At 45.9% G+C, this 24,585-nt stretch overlaps 2 protein-coding genes and 1 long non-coding RNA gene across 38 annotated transcripts in view; 1 reads left to right on the top strand and 2 right to left on the bottom strand.

Annotated features, from left to right (window-relative positions):
* The first annotated feature begins 11 nt into the window (after nt 1-11).
* Nucleotides 12-19,824, top strand: LOC102554095 (uncharacterized). Of its 11 annotated transcripts, none has more exons than XR_010065936.1 (6): nt 15-151; nt 4,848-5,012; nt 6,601-9,308; nt 10,111-10,161; nt 19,027-19,417; nt 19,517-19,824. It is a non-coding gene; the product is annotated as an uncharacterized LOC102554095 (long non-coding RNA). The 11 variants fall into 11 exon arrangements; XR_005503869.2 differs by lacking the exon at nt 15-151 and adding an exon at nt 2,513-2,622; XR_010065933.1 differs by lacking the exon at nt 4,848-5,012 and having other exon boundaries at nt 12-151; nt 6,601-6,713; nt 19,258-19,417.
* Ing4 (inhibitor of growth family, member 4) lies at nt 509-9,088 on the bottom strand. Of its 7 annotated transcripts, none has more exons than XR_005503203.2 (8): nt 9,028-9,088; nt 5,636-5,707; nt 2,721-2,887; nt 2,449-2,563; nt 2,170-2,278; nt 1,816-1,854; nt 1,520-1,581; nt 509-1,396 (listed from the first exon to the last, which is right to left on the bottom strand). XR_005503203.2 is itself a non-coding variant. In XM_006237349.5 (8 exons), the coding sequence occupies exons 1-8, from the start codon at nt 9,062-9,064 to the stop codon at nt 1,357-1,359; spliced, it is 750 nt and encodes a 249-aa protein (XP_006237411.1). In that variant the 5' UTR covers nt 9,065-9,088; the 3' UTR covers nt 509-1,356. The 7 variants fall into 7 exon arrangements, 4 of the variants coding, with proteins under 4 accessions (XP_006237411.1, XP_006237412.1, XP_038963381.1 ...); XR_005503204.2 differs by having other exon boundaries at nt 2,170-2,275; XR_005503205.2 differs by having other exon boundaries at nt 2,170-2,275; nt 2,458-2,563.
* Nucleotides 11,261-24,585, bottom strand: part of Zfp384 (zinc finger protein 384) — a 29,530-nt gene continuing 16,205 nt past the window's right edge. For 7 of the 20 annotated variants that reach the window (XM_017592416.3, XM_017592413.3, XM_006237327.4 and 4 more), the window contains 7 exons: nt 24,180-24,516; nt 23,310-23,402; nt 18,242-18,466; nt 17,395-17,577; nt 15,953-16,031; nt 13,384-13,542; nt 11,502-12,821 (listed from right to left, as the gene is read on the bottom strand). In XM_017592416.3, the coding sequence (XP_017447905.1) occupies nt 12,411-12,821; nt 13,384-13,542; nt 15,953-16,031; nt 17,395-17,577; nt 18,242-18,466; nt 23,310-23,402; nt 24,180-24,516 (1,487 nt within the window). In that variant the 3' untranslated portion in view covers nt 11,502-12,410. Of the gene's footprint in view, nt 12,822-13,383; nt 13,543-15,952; nt 16,032-17,394; nt 17,578-17,875; nt 18,012-18,241; nt 18,467-23,309; nt 23,403-24,179; nt 24,517-24,585 lie in introns of those variants that run through there. The other 13 variants (XM_063285450.1, XM_063285451.1, XM_063285452.1 and 10 more) reach the window with 6 other exon arrangements.

Below are 24,585 nucleotides of genomic sequence, written 5' to 3'. Positions count from 1 at the left end.
ACAGCAGTCAACCTCTACTTCTTGGTACCACTTTCTTCGAACTTACTTTAGTGCTGCCGGGAAATGGACCTAATTCCTCCTTCTCCTACCACAGAGCTGTTACCCCAGCTCTGCGTGCTCCTTCCTGCCACTTAACCCCTAGGCCCTGGAGGTGTGTACTCTATCAACCCTTCTTCAGATACAGACGGTGGGCTTCGTGAAGCAATGTCCGCGGTTTTATGGAGATCTGGCTGTTGAGTATAGGCAGAGCTGGAATGTCTGAAAGGAAGGCAGGGAAGGGGAGGAACTAGAGAAAGCACCTCTTAGGTAAGAAACAGGCCCAAAGTTAAAATGCACGCAGGGCAGACCAAGGCGAGCACACGTGTAAGGATGGTTCAGTGGTCCAAGGGATACTGTCCTAAAGGAGGAGGTGGCCAACACTCACTGAGAGATGGGAAGAAAATACCTGTTTTCTATCTGTATTTAAAAGGAGAAATCAAGCTAACACTATTATCACAGCACACACATATAAAGCAAATACATGATTTATTGAGTGAAAGGTGTTTCGCGGAGCGCGTACTCGTAATTACAAAGTTCTGAGTCCCCGATGCCGGCACCCTCCAGGTGGAGAAGCTGAGGATACCACAGGACAAAGACCATTTTGGGTTTTATGTCTTGTCCTATTTCTGGCAAGCCATCCTCCTGCCTCTCATCCAATCCAGAGAATGCAAAAAGAATGCTTACCACATATACGTAAACAGTCTCTACAATAAACACAGAGGCTAGCGTGGATAGCTTTTATTTACTACCCCGACTCCCTTTACATGTGAGCTATCTGGGCTCCACCTTCCCTCTCCCATTCAAAGTCAGCAGAATTCCCCGGGCCATAGAGGTTGGGGTAACCACTCAACTAGGCCACAGCCCAAATGACCTAGAAGACCCTCCCCATGGAGAAAAGGAAGAGCACAGAGAAGGCAGTCTGTCCTACCTAGTTCCCAATGGGGGAAGGAGGATTGAGGGGACTGGGAGAGTGCCCACTCCACTGCCCACTTCTAAGTCAAAGCAAGGGGAATGAAGAGGACCCTCCCTCTGAAACACAGCACCAACCTCCCCACGGAGGCAAAAGGACAGTGAGTGGGACTACTTCCTCTGAGGGCGAGGCGGGGAAGGAGAGCACATCCCGTCAGTGGCTGTGGCACCTTCTCTACTGGGGTTTGGATGCAGCCTCAGCACCGAATGGGGAGAAGGGAGAAGGGATGACGGTACTGCACTGTCCCCATCTCCCTGGACCCCCATCCCCAGCACAGGCACCCCTCTCTGTCCACTAGCCCAGGTCAGGGGGATTCAGAAGAAGTCTCTGATGGAATCCAAGGAAACCTATTTCTTCTTCCGTTCTTGGGAGCAGCGTGGGCAAAACCTAAAACCCAACATGGAGGAGAGAAGAGTGAGGCAAGCAGAAAGCAAGACAAGTCTGCATGTTCTCTCTTACATTGGGTGCCGGGACAGCCCAGCCAGCTCCTGCCACAGCTCTGTCACTTACCATTTCCCTCGAGGCTTGGTTGTCAGCCCCACACAGGCAAAGTGGAACCACTCAATGGAACACTGGAAAAGGAAGGAACACAGTCATCAGGGAGGGACCTGAGCCAGGTAAAGGGAAGGGCCAACTATGGACTCGAGAGGCACCCTTTACTCCAGCTTAGAAACTTTCTCAAGTTCCAAGCAAACGAGTCACCCCCCCCCCAATTCTGCATTCTTCTCTTCAAGCCAATTACCTCCTATTCACGTCCTCACCCCTCAGAGCCCCTCCCCCAGAGCCCAGGGCAAAACGGTTCTCACGTCTGGGTTGTCACAGCCAATCATCTCTCCATAGGAGACCTGGTGACAAAGGCAATATGTGGGTTCGTTGGGATCCACAGGCATATCCAACACATCAGAGGGGTGGACACTGCCAAAGGTCACTGAGGGCATCCCATACTCAGGACTTCTGCATGCCAAGAGGAAGACAAATGTCATCTGCAGGAAGGGAAGCTACAACCTGCGCTCTGAGGTGGTAGAAGATCATGGTGAAGCATGGTGTGGCTTCTTCTCCATCCAGCAGACACCACAGTGACAGTTTTACTGGCACAGAAGACAGGGAAAGTGGCAAGAGGCAGGGCTGGCTGGGAGGTGGGTGTATTCTGGTATACTCACGTGCGCACAAGTTTTAACTTTTTCTGGGCAGCCTTGGGGGCTTCTTCATCTGAGTTTTTCCCTTTGGAACGGGCACGGGCAGCTTTTTTCTCCTTTTGGGTCCGGCCTTCTAGGAAGAAAGGGTAAGCCAGAAGGCAGAGACAAAAAGATGGGTTAGGTTCTCTTTGTTCCTGATCCAGGCAGTGCTGCTCCCTCAGGCTGGAGTAGGCCTCTTCTCTCTGACCTTTCGCCCCATCTCACGGCCCCGCCCCCGCTTCTCACAGCCCCGCCCCTCCTCACTCCTTTTGCCTTTGCTGGAAGAGCTGTCATAGTCACTTGACTCGATCTGTTTTTCCTTCAGATCAGCCTCAAAACGGGCCAGGTCTGTGTCCAGCCGCCGAATGTGTTTGTCCACCTGTGGGGGAAGGAAGGGAAGCGGTCCAAGTCTGGTCCCAAAGGAAGAAAACAGCTAAGGTAGACTGATGGATCTCCCAGACCCAATACAGATCCCAACACAGCTGACCCTGAGGATTAGATGGGAGATAGGTGGGAAGCCATGAACAGAGCCATACCATCTCATAGGTCTGCATGGCCAGCTGCACCTTGTCGTCACCAAATTCCTTGCATTTGCCATAGGCCTCCTGGATCTGTCTGAGAAGGGCCAGTTTTTCCTCGGAGCTCAGGCTGCGGGCGCTACTCATATATTCAGTGGCCAACTTGTCAATTTCAGCCTTCAGGTCTACAACAGAGACAGGCCTGGGTCACAATGGCCCCTGGTGGCTAGATGAAATATACTTCTTCCTCTTGTTCCTTGGACCTTTTCCACTGGCCATCAAAACCTTCCAAGTGAACTGTTCTGAACATTCACCAGTACTATGCCTTGTATTCAGGAAATGCAACATACTCAAATTATTTGGGCCTTCTGGCTTGTTTTGAGACTGTCAGTATGTAGCTCAGCCTGACCTTGAACTTGGGATATCCTCCTGCCTGAGATTTCCTAACACTGGGATTATAGGCATGTGCCACCGTGCCTGGCTGAGACTGTCTTAAAGTACCTTCAAGGTACAGAAAACATGGCTGCCGCAGTTGGGGTTGAGACTACTGCAAAGGCATTGTGGAATTCTCTGTACAGCATGTTAACATGTAGTGCACTGGATGACATTTTAAGACGCTTCTTTGCAGGGCTTGCTTGCTGCTTGCCTCGTGAGTTTGGATCCCAAGGCCATCTTCTTTCTTTCTTTCTTTTTTTTTTTTTCTTTCTTTTTTTTCCAGAGCTGGGGACCAAACCCAGGGCCTTGAGCTTGCTAGGCAAGCGCTCTACCACTGAGCTAAATCCCCAACCCCGCCATCTTCTTTCTTAATAACAACTCCAAACGGCCCTGCCCTGACTCCTGCAAACTGGGTTGTGCCACTCACTGGGGCTCTGGCCTCCAGGTCTCTCTCCCTCCTTTTTTGAGATAGGGTCTTGCCCGGGTTGTCCTTGAATTTATGATACTCCCGCCTTAGCAGCCAGGTCTGAAATGTTAACATTAGGTCCTAATTCCTTCAAGGAATGCTGTGTCTGCGTCCTCCTTCCTGTCCACCCTGAGTACCAAGTCTCACTCTGCAGCTCAAGATGTCTTAGAACTTACAGTCCAGGCTGACACCAAACACAAGCAAATCCTCCTGCCGCAGCCTCCTGAGTGCTGAGGTTACAGGTGTGAGCCACCACGTCCGGCTTGCTCATCTTATGCTGCCCACCGCTTGGACTCACTCACAATTGTTGTCACTTTCTTTTTCTGTCTGTCTGTTCATCTGAGATATTGCTCAAAACACCTTTATACTAGAGGGCTGGTGATGTCCCGGAACACTGACTCAAAGAGCTCTACCCCCTAACATAACGTAGGGCTCTTAAAAATGACAATGGAAAGAGACAAAAGACTGACAGTAACCCAGTGCAGCAGCAGGCAGGGAGAGCATCTGGGAACATGCTATGCCCACAAGTCATGGCATTCCAGGCCTTTGGAAGAAGTGGGAAAAGTGCACGATTCTGTAACTGCCAGCTGGTCTCTGTACACAGAATCAAGACTTAGAATGGCACTGCAAGGAAATCCAGCCGACTCTAGCCATCTCGCAGACAGCCGTCAGAAGCAGGTGTCCAGGGTGCTAGGTGAATCCATGAAGACACTCAGCGGGAGCCACTTAAGTCATGGCTTCACATCCCAGTCTGTTCTCTCGTTGAACATGGCTACATAGGATGGCACATAAGACTTAGATATCTATCCTTCAGTAGGTATGAGGACACCTTCAAAGTGAACTGTGAGTCTGGAGCAGAGCGACCTGGGCATTGTAGTGTAGCCTTCCTTAGGCTCCCAGTGGATACCTCAGTGGAGCCAAATCAGCTCTGAGTCCAAGGACTGAGAGGACATCTATGTGTCTATGAGTTCAAGAAGACAATATAATACACTCTGGATGTTAACCAATGCCTTTTGTTTTCTTTCCTTTTTTTTTTTTTGTTTGGAGAAAAGGTCTTATATAGCTGAGGCAGACCTCAAACTCTGGGTATGTACCTGAGATGACCTCAGAATTTTTTTTTTTTCCACAACAGGGTCCAACTATGTAGCCCTTGCCTGCCTGAAACTTAGTATGTAGGTCAGGCTGGCCTCAAACTCACAGATCTACCTGCCTTGCTACCGTACCCTGCCCTTTCTTTTTAATAGCTCCTCATCAAAGTTCCCAGCAGCCCACCACGCGGTGGTATGTAGTCTCAAGTGCTGTGTAACTGCTGATAACAATGAGGTATAACTCGTGGTTCTCATGCATAAGCAACAATCAAAACCAGGAGAAACGTCTGGGCTTGCTATCTTCAATTCTTGAGGAAGAAGGTACAAAACCCTAACACCTCTGAACCTTATATATTTTGTGAATAATTTGTATGGGTGCAGATGAATGTGTACAATGGCCCACAGGTTGTGGTCTCGGGACTAACTTCCGGGAGGATCTCTCCTCCTACTGTGTGGATCCAGGGGATCAAACTCAGGTCATCAGGCCTGGTAGCGGACACCTTTACCCACTGAACTGTTTTTCCAGCTTAGCATCACTGAGTTCTTCAGGCATCGTCTCAATACTCCATTTGATGTGGGAAAGTAGAAAAGAGGATGACTTATCTTCCTTTAAGAATTCCATGAAAGTCAGGAGAGATGGCTCAGGGGTTAAGAGCACTGGCTGTTCTTGCAGAGGACTTGGTTTTGGATTCCAGCACCCACACGGTGACTCACAACCATCTTTAGCTCCAGTTCCGGAAGATCTGCCTTCTGGTCTCTTTGTATACCAGGCACACACATGATACACAGATACACATACAGGCAGAACATTCATACACATACATATATTCATACATACATGCATACACACACACCCCAAATAAGTCACAGTTTACCAGATGGTTTGGCAGCAGAGAGCAGGAAAACACATGGTGGTCAACCAAAGCCTGTTATCCTGTACATACCCTCTGTCCTTTGGTCTAGGTCCCTCATGAGCTGAAAGTTTCTCTGCAATTCAAACGGGAGGTTTTCAATACCTGGGAAGAGACAGAAATAGCTGGTGGACTACACAGACGTCTTTGCAAGGGCTCTAGCACTAAGGTGCTGCAGCTGTCTTCTTATTTAACCTTTTGATTTATTATTTTTGTGATGCTGCGGATGGAATCCAGGTCTGTGAGTATGCCAGGCTAGTGTGCTGCCTCTGGTCTACATCCCTAGCCTGGCAGCTCCTTTGAAAATGAAGTTCAAGCTGGAAACAGGAGGGGGGTGGGCAGGGGAATTATGAACTCAAGTCAGTCTCAGCCATAGGGAGTTTGTAGCCATCTGGTTACATAAGATAGTGTTTTAAAAGGGAAAACAAAGAACGAGAAAAATAGACAAAAGCTCAGGGCCTGGAGATTCCAGCTCTGGGAGATACAATGTTTCTGAGTTGCAAGAGGGGCATGCATTCATACACACACACACACACACACACACACACACACACACACAGAGAGAGAGAGAGAGAGAGAGAGAGACTGTATTCCCATGGGTGCATAGTTCATAAAAAAATAAAATACAAAGGTACAATTCAGTATTTAAAAAAAAATCAAAGTATGGTTCAGTTTTTCCCTCATTTGAAACTGGATTTTTTTTTCTTTATTTTTAATTTATCTAATTTTTTTGGTGACAGGGTCTCTGTAGCACAGCTCAAACTTGCTTTGTAGCCAAGGATGACCAACAATGAATTTCTATTCTTCTCAAGTGTTGGGTCCTGAGTCCTGTGTCAATATGCTAGCTGTATACTGTTGGGCATCAAACCTAGGGGCCCTGAATGCCGGATTGGCATTCTATCAACTGAGCTAATGCCCTGCCCTGAAAATGAGGGATTTATCTGTGACAGGATTCATTTGCCTTTCTCAAAAGCTGAAGACCTTCCCCTCTTTTTCAGCTAGCCTCCTGTCTCTGCCAGTGTCCCGGCCTCTTCATTGGTGAGCTTACTCTATAAACCAGCTTTCTCTGAACTTCTACCTCCGTCTTCTCTGCTCTCAGCTTCAGCGCTCAGTAAGTTACAGCTGTGTTCCATACTCCTACCTGGCTTAGCTCACTCAGCCACGCTATCTTCCTGCTCTCTCTGACAACACTCTGGCCTTTTAAGCACCTCACACTTGCCAGCAACTTCCCAGGAGTCCTGTCTTCCTCACCCCACCCCCATTTTTTTAAAAGATTTATTTATTTATTTTATGTATATGAGCACACTGTAGCTGAAGAGGGCATCGGATCCCATTACAGATGGTTGTGAGCCACCATGTGGTTGCTGGGAATTGAACTCAGGACCTCTGGAAGAGCAGTCAATGCTTTTAACCGCTGAGCCATCTCTCGAGCCCTCACCCCACTCCCATCATACCTGCTCCCCTACTCCACATCTGTTTAGTCTTCAAAGTTCAATTTCAGAGCTAGACTTGCCCAGACTCCGACAATGCCTTACACAGACAGGCTGTCAAGATAGTCTAGCTAGTATTTTTGGTATTTATCCAACCATAACTAAATAATTAATGCAATCTGGGCCTGTCTCCCTAACCTTCCAGGACACACACCTGGATCCACTTTAAATTTCCCTCATGTTTAGAATTGTCTTGTATACTGAAAGTGTCAAGTAAACAATTGAACAAATGCATTATTAGTTAAGCCTTTCCATAAGAGTGAAATCTCTTTACACAGCTTAACCTCATTTTTCCCCCCTCTGGAGGTGAAGACTGAACTTTAGTATCAGGGGATTCCCCATTAGGCAAGTGCTCTAATGTCGTCTCCTAAATAAATATAAAGACAGGGTCTCTATGTAGCTCTGGCTGGCCTAGACCTCACTACATATACCAGGCTGGTCTCAGAACTCACAGAGATCTTCCCAAGTGCTGGGATTAAAGGTATGTGCTTCCCAAACTTGTGTTTCTGTGACTCTAACTCAAATGTAAAAACTGTTAGTACTAAACAAGGCTTGGTGCTTATCAATAGCACTGGAGATGGAAGCAGGCCCTGGAGTTCAAGCCCATCATCAGCTATGTAGCAAATTCAAAGTCAACCTGGGCCTTATTAGATACTGTCTAAAAAGTCAAAACAAGAAGGTGCTTCTAGGGGTTGGGGATTTAGCTCAGTGAGAGAGCTTGCCTAGCAAGCGCAAGGCCCTGGGTTCGGTCCCCAGCTCCGAAAAAAAAGAAAAATTAAAAAAAAAAAAAAAAAAGAAGGTGCTTCTAGTAACAGACAGATTATCAAATGAAATGACTCCTCTTTGTGAAGAAGTTTGAGGCAGTTGGTACTACCTTCTCCTTCAAGTAATTCCTTCCTGCTAGCACTGCCAATACTAGACCAGAGGCCTTATTACAATGCCAACACTGACATCTAGTCCTTTAAATGCTGGTTTCTTGAGCTCACTGTCTTTTCTTTACTCTGTGTCTTTTCCGTGAATGATCTCACTGTCAGATTTTATGCCTATTTCTAAGGCAAAGACTAAATTATTACTCCTGAATCTGCTACACTATGATATAGTTTATTTTCTAAGCAGAATTCACCTTGGATTTTCCCTCTCAATCAATCTTGCCATGTTTATAATATCGAAAACTTTTGGTCATTCTCTAAGAATACACTTCTGACTTGGCTTGCTACCGTTAACTAATTCATTAAAATCAATACTCTATTTTAAGATGCGAATACCTTAGTTTGGCATAACAGTTTGTCTAATACATCCCCAGACTACTTCTCACTTTGAAGTCTCTTACACACACACACACACACACAGGGCAGGGGTGGGGGGAGGAAGAGAGAGGGAGAGAAAGAGGGATAGAGGAAGAGAGGTGGTGGTGGGGGAGGCCGGGAAAAGAAAGGGAGAGAAGGGGGAAGGGAGAGACAGAATCTTCGTTTTTGAGAACTGGATTTTGCTCATAAAGTAAAGCATTTCAGCGATCAACTCAGTGGTCGCTCTATTCCACCCAGCAAGCTTAATGAGAAGCCACTTTTGAGACATAAAGGAATTAGACCAAATATTTGCAGCTGCTCCAAATGGCAGTGAATAACGATCCTGCACAATTTAGGAAAATAATCTACCCTCAAGAACTGAGTGAGCAAATACTTTCCTTGCTACCCTTACCCCTTTAAAATCCAGCCCTGATCCCACGGGACAGCCCTTTCCTTGTCTATACCTTGAGCGAGGCCTCTATTCCCCCTGCCCCACCCCCTCCCTCTTCACCCTCGAATAAATCCTCCCTCAGAACCCTTTCCCAACTGTGATCTTCAGTTTACCAGAACCTCGGGGCCATATAGTCTGTCAACCCGGACCCTCTACACCACTCTATGACCCATGTCCCCTTCTCCAGTCGGCTCTTACTGTCCAGATAATGTTCCAAATACATCCCAGCAGCCATCTTGAAGCAAAACAAAGCAACTTCCGATCCTCCCCGGAAGTGACTGAAACGACAGGCGCTGTGACCATTCTTGGATTACAACCTTTCCGTACCTAAAAGAACTTCCGCCCTTACTAAACTACGGTCCCCGGATACATCCGCCCGGCATTGAACGTTTTTGCGCGCCTGTTCACGGTCGCCCACATCGAGGCTGCTTTAGCCTGGCTTCCGCCCTTAGTAAGACGTTAGTATGTTCCTGCGACAGGTATGACGTCACGCAAAGTCGCCATTTTGCATTCTCTAGCAAACTTTTTTTCCCTCCAAAAACAGGAATGTTTGGTAAATGGGGGAAATCTGTTCTGTGTAGTTATATTATGTAAATAACCGCTTTCAACAAATAGGGAATCGAGTGTTTTCGTTTATCTATTATAAATGTGATCATCGAAGTAACAGCTTAAGCAGAATAGAAGGTAGATGCTTTCTTCAGAAGTTGTCAGGCTTTGCAAATTTAACCCTTTGCATCTCTCACCACTCTTCTATAAGTTTGTGAAGCCTTCGCTGTCCTCAAATTTGTGAGACCCTCCTGCCTCTACCTCTGCCTCGCAAACGCTGGGATTAAAGGCGTGTGCTATGGGAAAACCGATGTTTATGTTTTACATTTGAACTAATGTATGGTATTAACATGATCTGAAAAGACTGGGTCATCGAGTAAATATCAGAAGACTGATATACATTAGCCTTCACTGTAGTCAAAAGTATCAGCTATTGTACAAAAGCAAGAGTCCGGCAGGTTGCTGCTATCTTACGGAAACAGAACTCAAACCCCGTAATAGTGGTGGTAGAGTCTTGCAAATAGTGTCACCTCGAATTGATACATCTTTCACAGAATTTACACCACATAGCACTTTTAAAATAAAGTTCTAGCTCCCTTAGCCCAAATATGTAAAGGGCACCATAAAAGCCCAAGTTTACTACTGAGCAGATGCTAAAGTTAGGCAGTGGGATGTGGACTCCATTTTAAAAGCATGCTGTTAGATAATTTACTCTGCCCACTCTTTTCTATACAGTGAGAATAGACAACATCGAGTGAAAGTGGAAATGGATATTCACCCACAAAGGTGCGGATTCCAATCCTGTGAGGAGAACGGGGTTGTAACTCTCCGTAGTTGGCCAGTACACCAGGCAGTAACCAACAATGGGGTATACTGAGGTACTGTCCTGGATGCCTCGTCCCAAATTAAATGGGACTTATTACCCACATCACTAAGTAATGACAGCTGGTCAGTTCTCAGATATGAGAACACTTGTCAACTTTTTCAGTACCGTATGAAGGATTTAATCTTCATGAAGCAGTCTTGGGAAATTAGCTGAATCCTTTCATGGTACAGTGTGAGAAGTCTTAGGTTTCTTGTTATGCTCTGTGCAGTACAACAATCTTCCATTTTAGGTGAACATGATAATCATTATTTATCACGGGAAGCTCACTACATTTGGCATTTTCTTCAGTCTTTTTTTTTCTTTTTCTTTTTTTTTTCCGGAGCTAGGGACCGAACTCAGGGCCTTGCGCTTGCTAGGCAAGCGCTCTACCACTGAGCTAAATCCCAAACCCCGTTTTCTTCAGTCTTAAACCCAGTAGCAGGTTATGGTTTCCATCACGGGAAACATCTGGTCTTAGGCACTTGAGTCTAGTGAGACATTATGTATACAAACACAGTGCCCAATAGAATTTGGATAAAATAGGTGAAGCACAGGTAGTGCAGGACCTTTCAAAAGGCCATACATGTCTGTGCCCCTACCCCACCTGCGCAAGACAAAAGTTCTCTGTGTAGACCAGGCTGTCTTAGAACTCGCTCTGTAGACCACGGTGGCCTCTCAGAGATCCAGCCTTCTGAGTAAAGTTGTGCACCATCATGGCCTGGCAGGGTTTTTTGGTTTTTTTTGTTTTTTGTTTTTGTTTTTGAGGGCAAAGGGTAAGGAATATAGCCATTTTGTTAAATGAATTCTTGTCTCACATAAGTAGGCGTGCAATCTCTATGGCAGAATCTGTACACAAATGTTCCTAAACTAAAAATGGCCTTGGAATAAAACATATGGTAGCTTACCACCCAAGCATCCATTCTCCACACGTTCCAGTTTAAATCCTTAGTGCTGTCCTGGAATAGCTCCCCAAATAGTCTTTTCCCATGCTAGCTTACATCAGCTGCTTACTGCCTCTCATCCTTAAACACAAATTTATTTCTGTACAATGTTCTAAAAACACCCCTTAGTTTGTACATAAGTTTTTCATTTTTAAATTGCTTTATAACAACTGTATAATTCCTGATTATTTTAATTTTCTTTTATCTGAAATTTCCCATGATTAAAAAAATTGAAAGGGAAAAGAAAATTAAAATGCCATGGCCAGAGGACAAGGTGGAGAAAAAAAAAATAAGACAAAAATAAAACATCAATATGAAAATTCTCAGAGATAATGCATTTATAAACACAGAAATGGTTACAACAAAGATGGCCGTGATGAGCAGGTATATATATATATTTATATATATATATTTATATATAAATCCATGTCCGGCATCTGACCGTGGCACCTAGGGAGGCTAAGTCCAGTCCTGTGTGTGCCCTGAATTCTCCCTTCTCTGCAAAGCCCAGATGGCATCGCAGAGAACACAGCTTACACAGCTCCCAGAGCTCCTTGGACTGGGGTAGTGAGACTGAGTATATAGGCCCTTGGTTGGCAGAGAAGGAAGGAGGTTGTAAGGAAAAATGGTAACTCACACTCTTAAGCCACCGTTGGTCACCTGGGGAATCTCTGGCACCTTGGTGACCATGTATCAGCTATTGCCCCCCTTACAAATAAAAAAGGTATAGTCACCACCCAATATGAAGTGAGACCATGTAAGGGGAAGAAAATGGCTCACAGGGATCAGGCCACGTGCAAAATCTGTTCTTTTACAGGTAAGCATAGAACGGAAGGCTGGCGACATTTAGAGCTTCCTTCTCTGTTATCTGGGAGGGCCAGCCACTAGTCTTCTATCAGCCCCAACTTTGAGGATGGAGAGAAAGGTAATCGCCCACACACTGGACAAGATGTGAGGTTACAGCGGATCCTTCTCTCAAGCACCAAGCCCCAGTTTTAAAAGCTCTGCTTGGATGGGGGCTGTTGGATAACACTATCAGCTCAGGATTCCTTGGCCAATCAGGAGCAGCTGAGATTAAGGATGGTTATCTTGCGAAGAAAAGCCATGCCTGAGACCCAAGGAGCTGGAGACAGGACTTGTCAAGGAAGAAGAGAACTTTCCCACCAAGAAGAGTTGACAAAGGAGGGACCAGGACTTCTCCCCTTTCCAATGGATGGCAGTACGGATCTCTAAGAGCTGGCCAGGTGTTCCACCTGGATGGTGCTGGTGGTGACAGTGAGGCAGATGTCTTTATGATGCTCTGCCGGCTTATAGGGGGTCAGGTCAAAGGAACACTGGGGTGGAGGGTTCTGGTTGCTGTCCCCACCACCCCCTCCCTGGGGAGCTGCCCCAGGAGACTGGAAGTGTGGTGGTTGTGGAGGTGGTGGCTGCTGCTGTTGCTGCTGCTGTGATGCCTGTGAAGCTTGGGCCTGGGCCTGAGCCTGAGCCTGGGCCTGGGCCTGGGCCTGAGCCTGGGCCTGGGCCTGAGCCTGAGCCTGGGCCTGAGCCTGGGCCACTGCCGCTGCCGCTGCCGCCGCTTGCACTTGTTGTTGGAGATCAGGAGGGTTGTGTTTGCGCATATGTTTCATAAGATATGTTTCCTGAGGGAGACGGGTATAAAAAGAAGTTAAGATAAAAGGAAGGGAAAAGATAACCTGCAACTCCCAGCCTGGGCTCTTACTCTGTTGTATCTATTTATGAAGGGATGTTCTGGAGTTGGGCAAAAAGGAACAGAATCTTTTTTTTTTTTTTCTTTTTTTCAGAGCTGGGGACTGAACCCAGGATCTTGTGCTTGCTAGGCAACTGCTCTACCACTGAGCTAAATCTCCAACCCCAAGGAACAGAATCTTTAGAAGTCACTGTGCACACTGAGCTGGCAGACAGAAACCTATTTCTCTCAAAGACCTCTGAGAGAAGCAATTATAACCTTGTTCTAGAATCTTATAGAAAGTACCTGAAATCTTTTTCCCTCACAAAGCTAGCCTTTTATGTCTAGAATGAAAGTCATTGTTTATGGTGCTAACTGTCTCTGAATACTGACAATTAAGCAAGAGCGGGGGAAAGCAGGTGACAGGCCAGTCACCAACAGACCTCCATCAAGAAAGGACACAGTGGATTGCTGTCTTAAGACATATGGGGGTTGGGGAGTCACAAAGTACTTACTGATGTATATGCCCGACTACAGATTGTGCAGGTATAAACCTTGGCGTGCTTCACTGTGTGTGTAGATAAATGAGCCTCTAGTGAGGCTGCGTCTGTGTATGCTCGGTGACAGTTGTGGCACTTGAAGGGTTTATCTTTGTTGTGCTGCCGTCTGTGAGACTGCAAACCAATGAGAGAAACCAAAGTAAGTACTGACTCTTCCTTGGCCTTTATAGAGAGACAGCCCCAAGGTGAGCATAGACCATCCTCGCTTCCCTTTCTACAGGAAACAGTAGAGACTGCTTTGAATGAAACTTTAGGAGTAGTGACTAAGAGAGGAAATGTTATCTCAAATGGTACATGTCCTTTCCAGGGGTTCACAGAATCAACTCTTCAAAATATTGAGCTAAGGGCTGAGGAAAGGATTCAGTAGGTAGAGTGCATTAACAACTGTGCTTAGACCCTCAGCATCCACGTAAGAGTAGGGTGAGGTGTTGTGGAAACAGGAAGACAGACCCCTAAGGCTTACCGGTCTAGTCAAAAAAATGGTGAGTTCCAGATTCAGTAAAAGATACTGTGTCACAAATAAGGTGGAGAGCTATAGAGGCAGACATCCAGCTACAGCCACACTCAAGCATAATAGCCACAGCTGTCTACACACACAGGGGACCAGGTGTGCCTCTGCGCTCTTGCTCTCTCACACTACAGATCGGCTGTATCAGGTGAGAGGAATCTGTTCACATTCAGCTAAGCCACAGACCTTGCAAAAATCCTGGGCATAGCAGCACATGCCTATAATGCCAGCACTTAGAAGGCTGAGGAGTTAGGATGGCAGGTTCAAGGCCAGCCTGAGCTACATGCACGGCACACCATTTTAATAACAAAACCACAAGGATTGCATGTGTAGCTCAGTGGTAGAGTGCTTGCCTAGAGTAGGCTATGAAAAACAAAACAAAACCAAAACATGAAAAATATGCCATATTTCCCATTGAGTGCCTTTGTGAGATTGGGGATATCAATGTTCTATTAATGCTACCATGGGATTGGCTCATATATTAGGATTATGCTTTGTTTTGTTTTTGAGATGGGGTTTCATGTAGCCTAGGCTGTGTTTTTGTTTTTTTAATATTTGTGCAGGCCAGCCTGGTCTACAGAGCAAGTTGCAGGACAGCCAGGACTACCTATCTCAAAAACCAAACCAAACCAAACCAAAAAAACCCAACCTCCATCCCCCCTGCACAAAAAACAAAAACAAAACAAGAGGCCCTCAAAAATGAGTATTTGTACAGGTGCCTTGGGGGTTAGAAGTAGCACTGGATTCCCTGGAGTAGAGTTAGAGGTAGGTAACTGTAACATAATCCTAGGACCTCTGCAAAAACAGCAAATGCTCTTAAGTGTTGAATGCTATTTTCTTTTTTTTTTGTTTCTTGTGTCTTGCTATGAAGTCCAAGGGAGGCTGGTCCCAGGCACATGTCACTATTGCCATTACCTGAGGGTTTGGGCTTTTTGGTTTTATTTTTTTAAATTTGGTAATTGTACCAGGGACTGAACCTATGGCCTGGTACATGCTCTACAATAACTATCAGTGAGCTACAGAACTGGTCTTTCTCCTTTCATTTGTGTGTGTACGTTTGTGTCCCAGACTGTGCGTACAGGCATAAATGCATTATGTGTGGGTGTGCGTACTTGCCATGGTACATGAATAAAAGATAATGGACACCTTCTGAGAGGGTTCTCACCTTCCAGTCAATGTTGGCTGCAAGGGTCGAACTCAGATAGTCAGTCAGGCTTGTACAGCAAGTATGTTTCAGATTTGAGCCATCTTATCAATCTCCAATTCTTAAAAATAACCCTTTTGGGTGTTTGTTCAGATGCACATGTGTACACATGCATTTGGAGGCCAGTGACAACTTTGGTATCATTTCTCAGGAGTCACCCACCTTATTTTCTTAGACACAGTCTCAGTGGCCTGTGGCTAGCCCATTGCTTAGGCTGGCTAGGCAGTGTGCTCTGGGGATGCCTATGCCCACTTTCCCAGCACTGGGACAACCAGCTCACACCAAGACGACTAATGGTTTTCTAGATTTATTATTTGTTTATTAATTTATTTATTATGTATACAATGATCTGCTTACATGTGTGCCTGCAAGCTAGAAGAGGGCATCAGATCCCATTACAGATGGTTGTGAGCTACCATGTGGTTGCTGGGAATTGAACTCAGTACCTCTGGAAGAACAAACAGTACTCTTAACCTCTGTGCCACCTCTCCAGCCCTTTTTTTTTTTAAGATTGTAGGGATCAATTCGAACCTTCATGTTTGTGGCGAGCACTTTACAACAATTTTATTTTTAAACCTTGAGACACGGTTATATCAGGCTGACCTGAACTCATTTTGTAGCTTAGGCAGGTCTTAAACTTTGGATCCTTTGCCTCAGCCTTCTAAGCAGCTGGGATTAAAGCCTGGCAGGCCCAGCCTTACCTCAGTAATTTTTAATGTATTTTTCTGGAAAAACCCTGAGAATCACAGTATTTGCTAAAAGGCATCCCCAAGTTTGAGACTCAAGATCTCATGTGCAATCCAGACACTGACCTGCAGGTTGGAGAGTTGTGTGAAAGCCTTCTCGCAGCCCGGGTGTGCACATTTGTATGGTCTATCGCCAGTGTGGATTCTACAGAGGACGAGAAGAGGCAGAGCATGCACGTAAGCAAGGTCACTTAGGAGACGAGCTCCGTACAAGATCTCAGGTTCTTCAGGTTGCCTCCAAGAAAGCTGCTCAGACGCATGTGCAGGAGGCGCTAGCTCAAGCCCCCCTTTGCCCTGGGATGGTTTGTGATGCCTCATCTCTGCTCACTGCCTACAGCACTCAGCTCAAGGATTCTGCTGCGAGAAGAAGGACTGAGGACTCAGTCACCAGGTCACAGGCAGGGCATGATTTGACATACAAATTTGCATTCAGAAACAAGGTAAATACAATTATAAGAAAGAAGAATAGACAACACTTCCTCCTTGGTCTCTAGCCTATAGGCAGAAACTGTCCCCTCAGCCTTGAGCGTCCTATCCAGAGACAGTCCTGTTACAATGACTGTTGAAAGAAGCAGTGACTTTAGTGGAAACTCGTGGAAATCCCTGGGGAGATTCCCTCCAGTCTAAGCTGTTAATGACAGGAAATCCTGAGGTTGGAACCAAGCTCTCCTCTTCCCAACACCATAAGGCACTCTATCTACTACGATGCGCCAAGACATGAGGATGCACCAACACCTGCTCCTTTTTAGGGCTTCAGACCATCTCTGTGATCAAGGCCTCAAATACACGAAGACAGCAAACTCCACGTCTGACCATTTTCAGGTGAGAACATCACATCCACAGGAAGCAGGGTGAGATGGCCAATTGCCAAGTCTGGACTTCATCTTGATAGATCACCAAAGGAAAAGGAAACCATCAGCTCTTTGGTCCCAAGCTGTCAGACTGCCTTCTCCCTAGTAACTCCACATTGAGATGAAATGCAAACAAGCATCCTGCTTATGAAGTAAGAGCTTTTCGTTTGTTTCCACTCCTCTGTGAATGTTCAGTTCATGTCTCCTCCTGTGCTCTTCTCTTGGCATCCCTTGAAATCAACCTTGCTTCTTGCTGTGAGTGTATCCAGGCTGGTGCCAGCTTCATCTGATTACGTCTCCCGATTCTAACTGTGCCCTGAGGCACCAGAGCAGAAATCTGGTAAGACGTGTGCTTGGTATTTCCAGGGAGGAAAGCGAAGGAAAGAGTCCTCTTTGCTCCAAGTTTGCCTCTGTCTTTAATCAATCAGGAAAGTACCACACAATCACTGTGTCTTTTCAATACAGTTTGTGCTCCAGAAAGACTCTTGGCTTCCACTTCTTTTCTCTGTTGCCAGTCATATTCTCCTCCAGCCAGGTCTCACCTCCAGCCAGGTCTCTCCCCCGCCCCCCCGCATGCGGGTGGTTGTGTGTCTCCGGGGCGGGGGTGGGGAGGGCATGCCAGCGGGGCGGGATCAATAGCCCGCCCCTCTCCCTTACCGTGTGTGCTGCTGGAGGTGGGAGAGCTGGCGGAAGGCCTTCTGGCAGTAGGAACAGTTGTAGGGCTTGGCCCCCGAGTGGATACGGAGGTGCTGGGCCAGGTAGGAGGTGTTGGCGAAGGTCTTGGAGCAGTGCGGGCACTTGTGGGGCTTGATGGTCTCCGTGTGCATCTTGGAGTGAATCCTGCCGGAGAGGAGAGGAGGGAAGGGGGGGAGGGAGGAGGAAGCAGTTCGACACCATGGGCTCAGCTCTCTGCTGGGTGAAATGATGTTGCTTGACGGATGAGAGCACCCCCTCCTCCCTCCTCCCAATAAAGCTCCGGCTGCAGAGGCTAATGGAGGACACCCATGCCTAGGTTGTTGCTGATTGCAAGTCGGTTGCTAGAATGGCAGTGAGATGATGAAGACTGCAACCCATGGCTCTCGGTAACCTTACGGCACTCAGTCTTGTCAACCCTCGCTCGTTCAGCCTTTTCCTAAGGTTATACACTCACCACAGTTACCCTGTTTCCAAAAAGCAATTTGAACATAGGCCAATACCGCCTGTTCCCCATGGACCTGAAGTTGAGTGCACACCATGGCTCTGAACTGAAGCATATAGTAAAAGCAGGGTCTGCTCTGTAGAAGATTTCCAAACAGACACAGAAAGAAACCACAAAAGTTGTTCCAGAACTGGGGATTGGAAATCACAATTTTCAAGGCCCCCCACACTGCTAGGTTACACAGTTTAATTTTCAGATAGTAACAAAAGAGTAAGATTTCAAAAGGCAAAGGAGAGAATGGTTGGCACAGGCCACACGGCCTTGAAGGTTTTGTACCTAGGTAGGGAGGGGTAAAAGCAGCCTTACCGGGTGTGCTGCTGCAGGTGTGAGAGCTGACGGAAGGATTTCTCACAAAAGTTACAACTATAGGGCTTGGCCCCTGAATGGATACGGATGTGCTGGGCCAGGTAGGAGCTGTTGGCGAAGGTCTTGGAGCAGTGTGGGCACTTGTGGGGCTTGGTCTCGGTGTGTGACTTGGAGTGGATCTGCATCTCCGACTTTGAGTAGAAGGTCAGTGAGCACATCCGGCACCTGGCCAAGCAAGGGCAACATTAGAGCTTCCACTAGGAGGTGCTGCCTGCTGAGCCTCACAGCCCTGCCAAGAGACACCCACCTAACATCCCATCTCCTGTTCCAACCACACAGTGAGGCTTCTAGACGCTTTCTCTTTTCTTTTTAAAGAAAGGGTCTCATGTAGTTCAAGCTGGCCTTGAACTCATGAGACTCTTGTTCTTACCTCCCAACTGCTGGGACTGTAATAGCTATGTGCCACCAAGCCCAGCTTCTCACTTCTCTTTACTGCCTAAGCTGACACAGTGCCCAGGACTCAGAAATACCCAATCAGTGCTGTGGTAAATGACTGGATACCCTAAGTATACACAATTTAGCATTGGACTTGGGTAAGGCAGGAAAATATAAGCTGAGTGAATACAGATCAGAGGTTCTTGACCTTCCTAATGCTGTGACCCTTTAATACACTCTCTCGTGTCGTGATGATCCCAACCACAAAATTATTTCATTGCCACTTCATAACTGTAACTTTGCTACTGTAATGAATCATAATGTAACCATCTGTTTTCTGATGGCCTCAGGGGACCCCTGTGAAAGGGTTGTTTGACCTCCAAAGGGGATGTGACCCAAAGGTTGAGAACCTCTGATAAAGACTTTATTAGGCCAGGTAAGTGTTCAAACTTGTTTCTCCGTGTTTATCTATTTGTCCCTTAGTGTTCAGGTCTCCATGCAATGAGGAAGAAAAGCTGGCTAGATGAGCGCTCCCACCTCTACATAACAGTCTTCAATGATTTCCCCTACTTCCTTTTCAGAGTGACTGCTAAAGAGATGGAGACAGAAAGTACCAGAATTACTTGGAGGGGCTTTCCCAACCCTTATCTGGTCTCTACGTAGCTGACATTCCACTAATCATTTGCCCTTGCCTCTCGTCTCAAGCCAATCAAATGAAGACCACTTTTGAAACAGGCCAAGGTAACTGTTAGGAGTGGATTATAGTCCTTAAGTCTTAACAAGAAAAAGGATTGAAAATCAATGCTGAACTATGCTAAACCTTTTCTTTTGTTAACACAGGAAGCCAGCACTGGCTCTCCTAGATGACGCCCACAGCACCTGAATACATGTACTGGTCACCTGAACCAGTGGATCCTTCCTGCTCTGAAGCTATCCAACAATATCAAATAAGGAGGTCTCTCCCCAAATTAAGCCATCTTTGTAAACTGGGCATCAAAGGGGATGGGATGATTCTTGTGTTCTTCTCATTTCAGAATTTTTGAGATCAGCTAAGACCAAGACAACAAGTTCCCTCTGAGAAAACAGTATCATTTGCTCTCATCTCTGTATTAATCCGTTCACTAAAATCACAGTAACTTGATAACCAATCTTCGTGCTGTACTCACTTTGTAACTCTGAAGGAAACTCTGACTACCAGTTTATCAGTGACTGAGACATCCAAAAACCGCAGGAGAGATCAGTGTGGTCCAAAGTAAACAGTCAATGGAGATACCTGAACTCAAGTCCAACGGACGGAATTCAGTTACAGGTTGCCCACTAAACTGGACCTCAATCTTCTCATCTTTAGAATAATGCTATTAATTTTTGCCTCTAGAAGGGCCAGTAAGCACCCATGACCATCAAAAGTAAGCTAAATGTCCTTTATTAATAAAACATTATTGCTAACAGCCTCAGTGTTGATAGGTGAGCCAATGATGATACGGGTATTTTACAAAGACTGAGGTCAGCAACTGGACACAATGCCATTTCTATGACACTGAACTAATGTTAAGAAGTCCTTCGAAAACTAAAATTTCTCAGTCCAGGTAGAACATGTTCACTGTTTAGTATATGTGCTGCCGAAGCGAGCACACATATTCACTGTTTAAAAAGAAATGTTTTTACAGTGCTGAGGCTCGAACCTAGGTCTTGCCACACACCATGAAAGTGCTCTACTACTGAACTGTATCCTCAGCTCCAACATACATTTTAATTTAAGTCCTATCACCCTTAAAATGAAAGTTAATTATAAACAAGAAAATAATCCTAGCACTCGGGTGACTGAGGCCTAGGATGTATTCCAGCTTGGGTTAGAGTGAGACCCTGTGTTAAGAAACCAGAAAGAAATCTTCATCAAAACTTTAATTAGAGGGGAAGCTGAAAAACTTAACTGAAAACAGACTGGCAAGCTAGGTACAGTGGCACACGCATATAGTCCCAGCACCCAAGAAGTGGGAGACGGGACAATCAGGAGTTCAAGCCAGCCTGGGTTGCCTGAGACCCCCATCTCACAACAGAAAACAAAAGTTCGGCATCAGCATAACCAGTCTCAAAAGATCCTAGGATTCAACGACATGAGGATGGTCAGACAGTTGCTATGACAACCACAACTGCTGCTACTATTGCCAGGGATGGAGGTAGGTGCTTTTAATTAAGCATCTTTTGTTTCTACTCAAAATAACCTCGCAGGTATTCTAATTCTATACAAAGGAGCCCAAAAGCTCCAAAAACAAGCTATTTGTCAAAGGGCAGCTGTAAGCATATGATTGCCCAATGCTGACCTAACTAACTCCATAGTCTTGACACTAGAAGGACTCAAGCAGAGGCTGCAGAGCCATCTGCAGGTGAGGGCACTGACGTCTGATGATCATTTAAGTACAGGCTGGGCTTCCTTAATCCAAAAATCTAAAACCTGAAATGCTCAAATATCCAAAACTAAGCACTGAAAATTCTACATGTTGCCTTATGGGACAGATGGAAATCAAAACACAGGTTCACTAAAAATACTGTGTAAAAGTACATTTAGGTTATCTAAATAAGGTATATTTGGAACAAATGAATTCCCTTCTCTTACTTAAAGCCTGAGCACAATTTTATTAAAGTCTAAAAGAAAACTGGCAGGGAAGGCAGATGGAAAAGAAGAAAGCCATGCCTTTCTGAGTTAGACATGAAGGTTCAGGGGTTGGGGATTTAGCTCAGTGGTAGCGCGCTTGCCTAGCAAGCGCAAGGCCCTGGGTTCGGTCCCCAGCTCCGAAAAAAAAAAAAAAAAAAAAAGAAAAAAAAAGAAAAAAAGGACATGAAGGTTCAACAAGCAGGCAGCCCCAGAACACCCCAGCAGTTATGTGGGTTGGAGAAACTTCAGAGAAAGTGAGGAAGTCCAAAGTGTTAGGGAGAGCGATCCTAGGCTTGACCCACTACTGGGATAGGGGGAAGGGGGTGGGGGAGGGGGATAGCTATACCCTTCTGAGCCAGGACTAAGGCTGGCAAATCCAACAGTCTCATAAAAGTTCCACAGCAGTCGTCTCTATTCTGGCTTTTGAGAAGCTATAGAGACCAGGCTGGCACTGAACTCTTGATCCTCCTGTGTCAGCCTCCCGAGATTGCTAGTGTGTGCCAGGTACCACATCCAGCCTAACAAATTCATGTTCAGACATGGGCCCAATCCCCACAGGTCTCATCATATATGTGCAGATATTACAAAATTTGAAAACAGCCAAAGTCTTAACCACTTTTGGACAGGAAATATTCAACCTATGTTTTAAAACTCTAGGGTCCTAGGAAGCCAAGTGTGTCCTTGACTGTAAGGTACTGACTATTAAGAGTCTGACTCAGGACCGCTCTGGCGGTAGGAAGGGAAGCTAGCACCCACACCATCCAGGCCATCACTTCAATGGACACTAATGGACATCAGACACATTAACAATGCTATGCAATAGTGGCCTTGGATTCAATGATCACTGTGATTATTATCCCAGTTTTTTCTAATCTAAGATGCTGGAAACAGTTTCAAGTGTTCTGATTTCCCCTCAAAATATTTTCACACAATGGGCAATCTGGCTGCCTTTCCCATTCACTTCGCAGATGGGAACAGAGACTCGGAGCTGAGTTGTCCACAGTAGCAGCTCCTAACCCTCCATGCCCAGTCGTGCCACTCACAACTGCGATGGGCAGAGCTGACACACATGCACCAAAATCAGGATTCTTTCTTTATAAGACAGGCAGCCAGCCAGGATTCTTTGTGATTTAATAGATCCCTTTGGACTTTAGAATTTTAAGTTTCTGAAGCCATTTTTTCCAACTAGGATATAGTCATTTCAGTTTCAGTGTACTATTTAATCATCCAAGTATGGGGGCTTTTAAGAATTCCAAAAACACTGAGGGTAGAAGGTCCCAGAAGGCTTCCTGCCTGCCAGCTGTGTACTCACAATTCTTTATATATACACCCGTGCACATATTCATACACAGCTGCAAAATCCACAATGATTTTAGTATAGAGAAAAAAAAATTAACTTGGCAGAATGGAAGGCCCTGGTGAACCAGAAGGGCTGCCTTCACCTTCAACATGGTATCAATGCATCTCATGTCACATGCCCTCACTTTAAGCAAATACATAAAAAAAAATCCAGGTATCTACACAACCAAGTTTAAAGGGATTTTCATTTAACTGATATAATAAAAGAATGCCTTTAAATGAATCAAACTTGTCAGGTACCTTTATAATATGGTATGATGTAAACATTTTCCAGGAACACTTATTGTATAAAGTGGGGTACACCTGTAATAATAAAGCTACAATGAACTTCTGGATTACAGCTGGAATTCTGCAGTGCTCAATATATTCTGCATAGCAACACCGCCCTCTTTTTCATGTATAAAGAGGTATTTAAACAGTGTACTTGTGGATAGTCTCCATAGAAGAACTAAACAATTCAAGTAAATAATGCTAAATTGTGATTAGCTCTCATCTTTCTGAACTTCCCAACATTTTAAAGATTATCTCATCTATACTCCCAACAAATGGGAGGCATACAAAGAATTCTCCCCATTTTACAGATGAGGAAACTGAGGCGCAGAGAGGGGAAAAAGGACTTGCCCAGGGTCACACAGCAAGTTCGTGGTGGAGCCGGGAACTGAATCCATGAGCCCAAGGCTCTGTCCATTTCCTGTGCCGCAGTTCCCTTCGCTCCTAAAATGGGAACAACATTGCCCATCTCGGTACACTAAGGACAGAACCAGTCTCCCAGCCATGCAAATCTGCCCCTGTCTATGAAAGCTGTGTAAAAGTTAACCCATTTTAAACATTGGGACCAAGTGCCCAGTACCCACTAGGGACCCTAACAGTTCTCAAGGAGGTTAAAGTTATTTCAACTTTCAAAAGGTAAGGAGTTTCTTTGTATGAAGTACAACATGCAATTATGCATGTGCTTTTTTGGAATGGACAATGTAGGAGAAAGTGGAGGATCAAAATGACTTCCATGAATTAGAAAGTGGTCGAACAGTCATTTTAGAGGTATACTACTCCTCCCATCCCAACCATGCAGGGCTGATGGACTCAGTGCTCAACACAGCCCAAAAGCTGGTGGATGGCACACAGGTTAGGTAAGGTGCTTACGAGAGGATTTCTTGGAAAATAATAAACAGAAAGGAAAAAAAAGCTGCAGACATTGTCTGGAACCCCGTCTGAAGCTGTATTACAAGAGAGAAACTCTTGTCAATGAAAAACTAGTCAAGAATTCTGACAAACCTCTATTCTAAAACGGAGGAAGGAGGAAGGGTCTAAACAACTACAGGTACCAAGAGCCCCGCCTTCCTATCACAGTACAGGACACCTGGACATGCAAATGGCTCTCAGGTAGACAGCTGCTTAGAGCACAGAGCCTAACTTGGGGCAGAACCCAAAGCAGATGGGGGAGACTTCAAATAGTGACCCTCAACCCATCCTGCCCCTGGCTTTGATTCCTACCTGTAGGTCTTGCCATCTTTCTGATGGTCATCGTCATCCCCAGGGGCAAGGACGTAAGGGTCATTCATCTCAGGAAGCCCTGATTCCAGCATCCGCTTCTTCTTGCGGCCCCGAGGAGGTTTAGGAGGAGCCACAGTGCCACCTCCACCACCACCTCCGCCTCCTTCCTCAGTTAGGGTTGATGCTACCTTCTTGGAGAGGTCAGGGACCACCTGTAGGGCTTGTGAGCCAGGGGGAAGAGCTGAGACAATCATGGGAGTCGAGATAGGGAAAGTCTGAGCTGATGAGGCTGTGGTCACAAGAGAGCCTGAAGGGGATGTGATTACCAAACCAGGACCTGGGGTGGGGAGGAAAAGAACATGGGGTCACGCTGTTCATCTTTGACACTCACTATCTCATTTTCCCC

The sequence above is a fragment of the Rattus norvegicus genome, chromosome 4 (assembly GCF_036323735.1).
Source record: "Rattus norvegicus strain BN/NHsdMcwi chromosome 4, GRCr8, whole genome shotgun sequence".
Classification (NCBI taxonomy): domain Eukaryota; kingdom Metazoa; phylum Chordata; class Mammalia; order Rodentia; family Muridae; genus Rattus; species Rattus norvegicus.
This window is presented reverse-complemented; position numbering and strand designations above follow the sequence as displayed.

Coding starts and splice junctions, on each gene's coding strand:
- Ing4 (XM_006237349.5), bottom strand. CDS start 9,064: ATGGCTGCTGGGATGTATTTGGAACATTATCTGGACA. Junction 2,888..5,635: donor CCTAGACCAAAGGACAGAGG/GTATGTACAGGA, acceptor TCTCTGTTGTAG/ACCTGAAGGCTGAAATTGAC. Junction 1,964..2,169: donor AAGTTAAAACTTGTGCGCAC/GTGAGTATACCA, acceptor CTTGGCATGCAG/AAGTCCTGAGTATGGGATGC.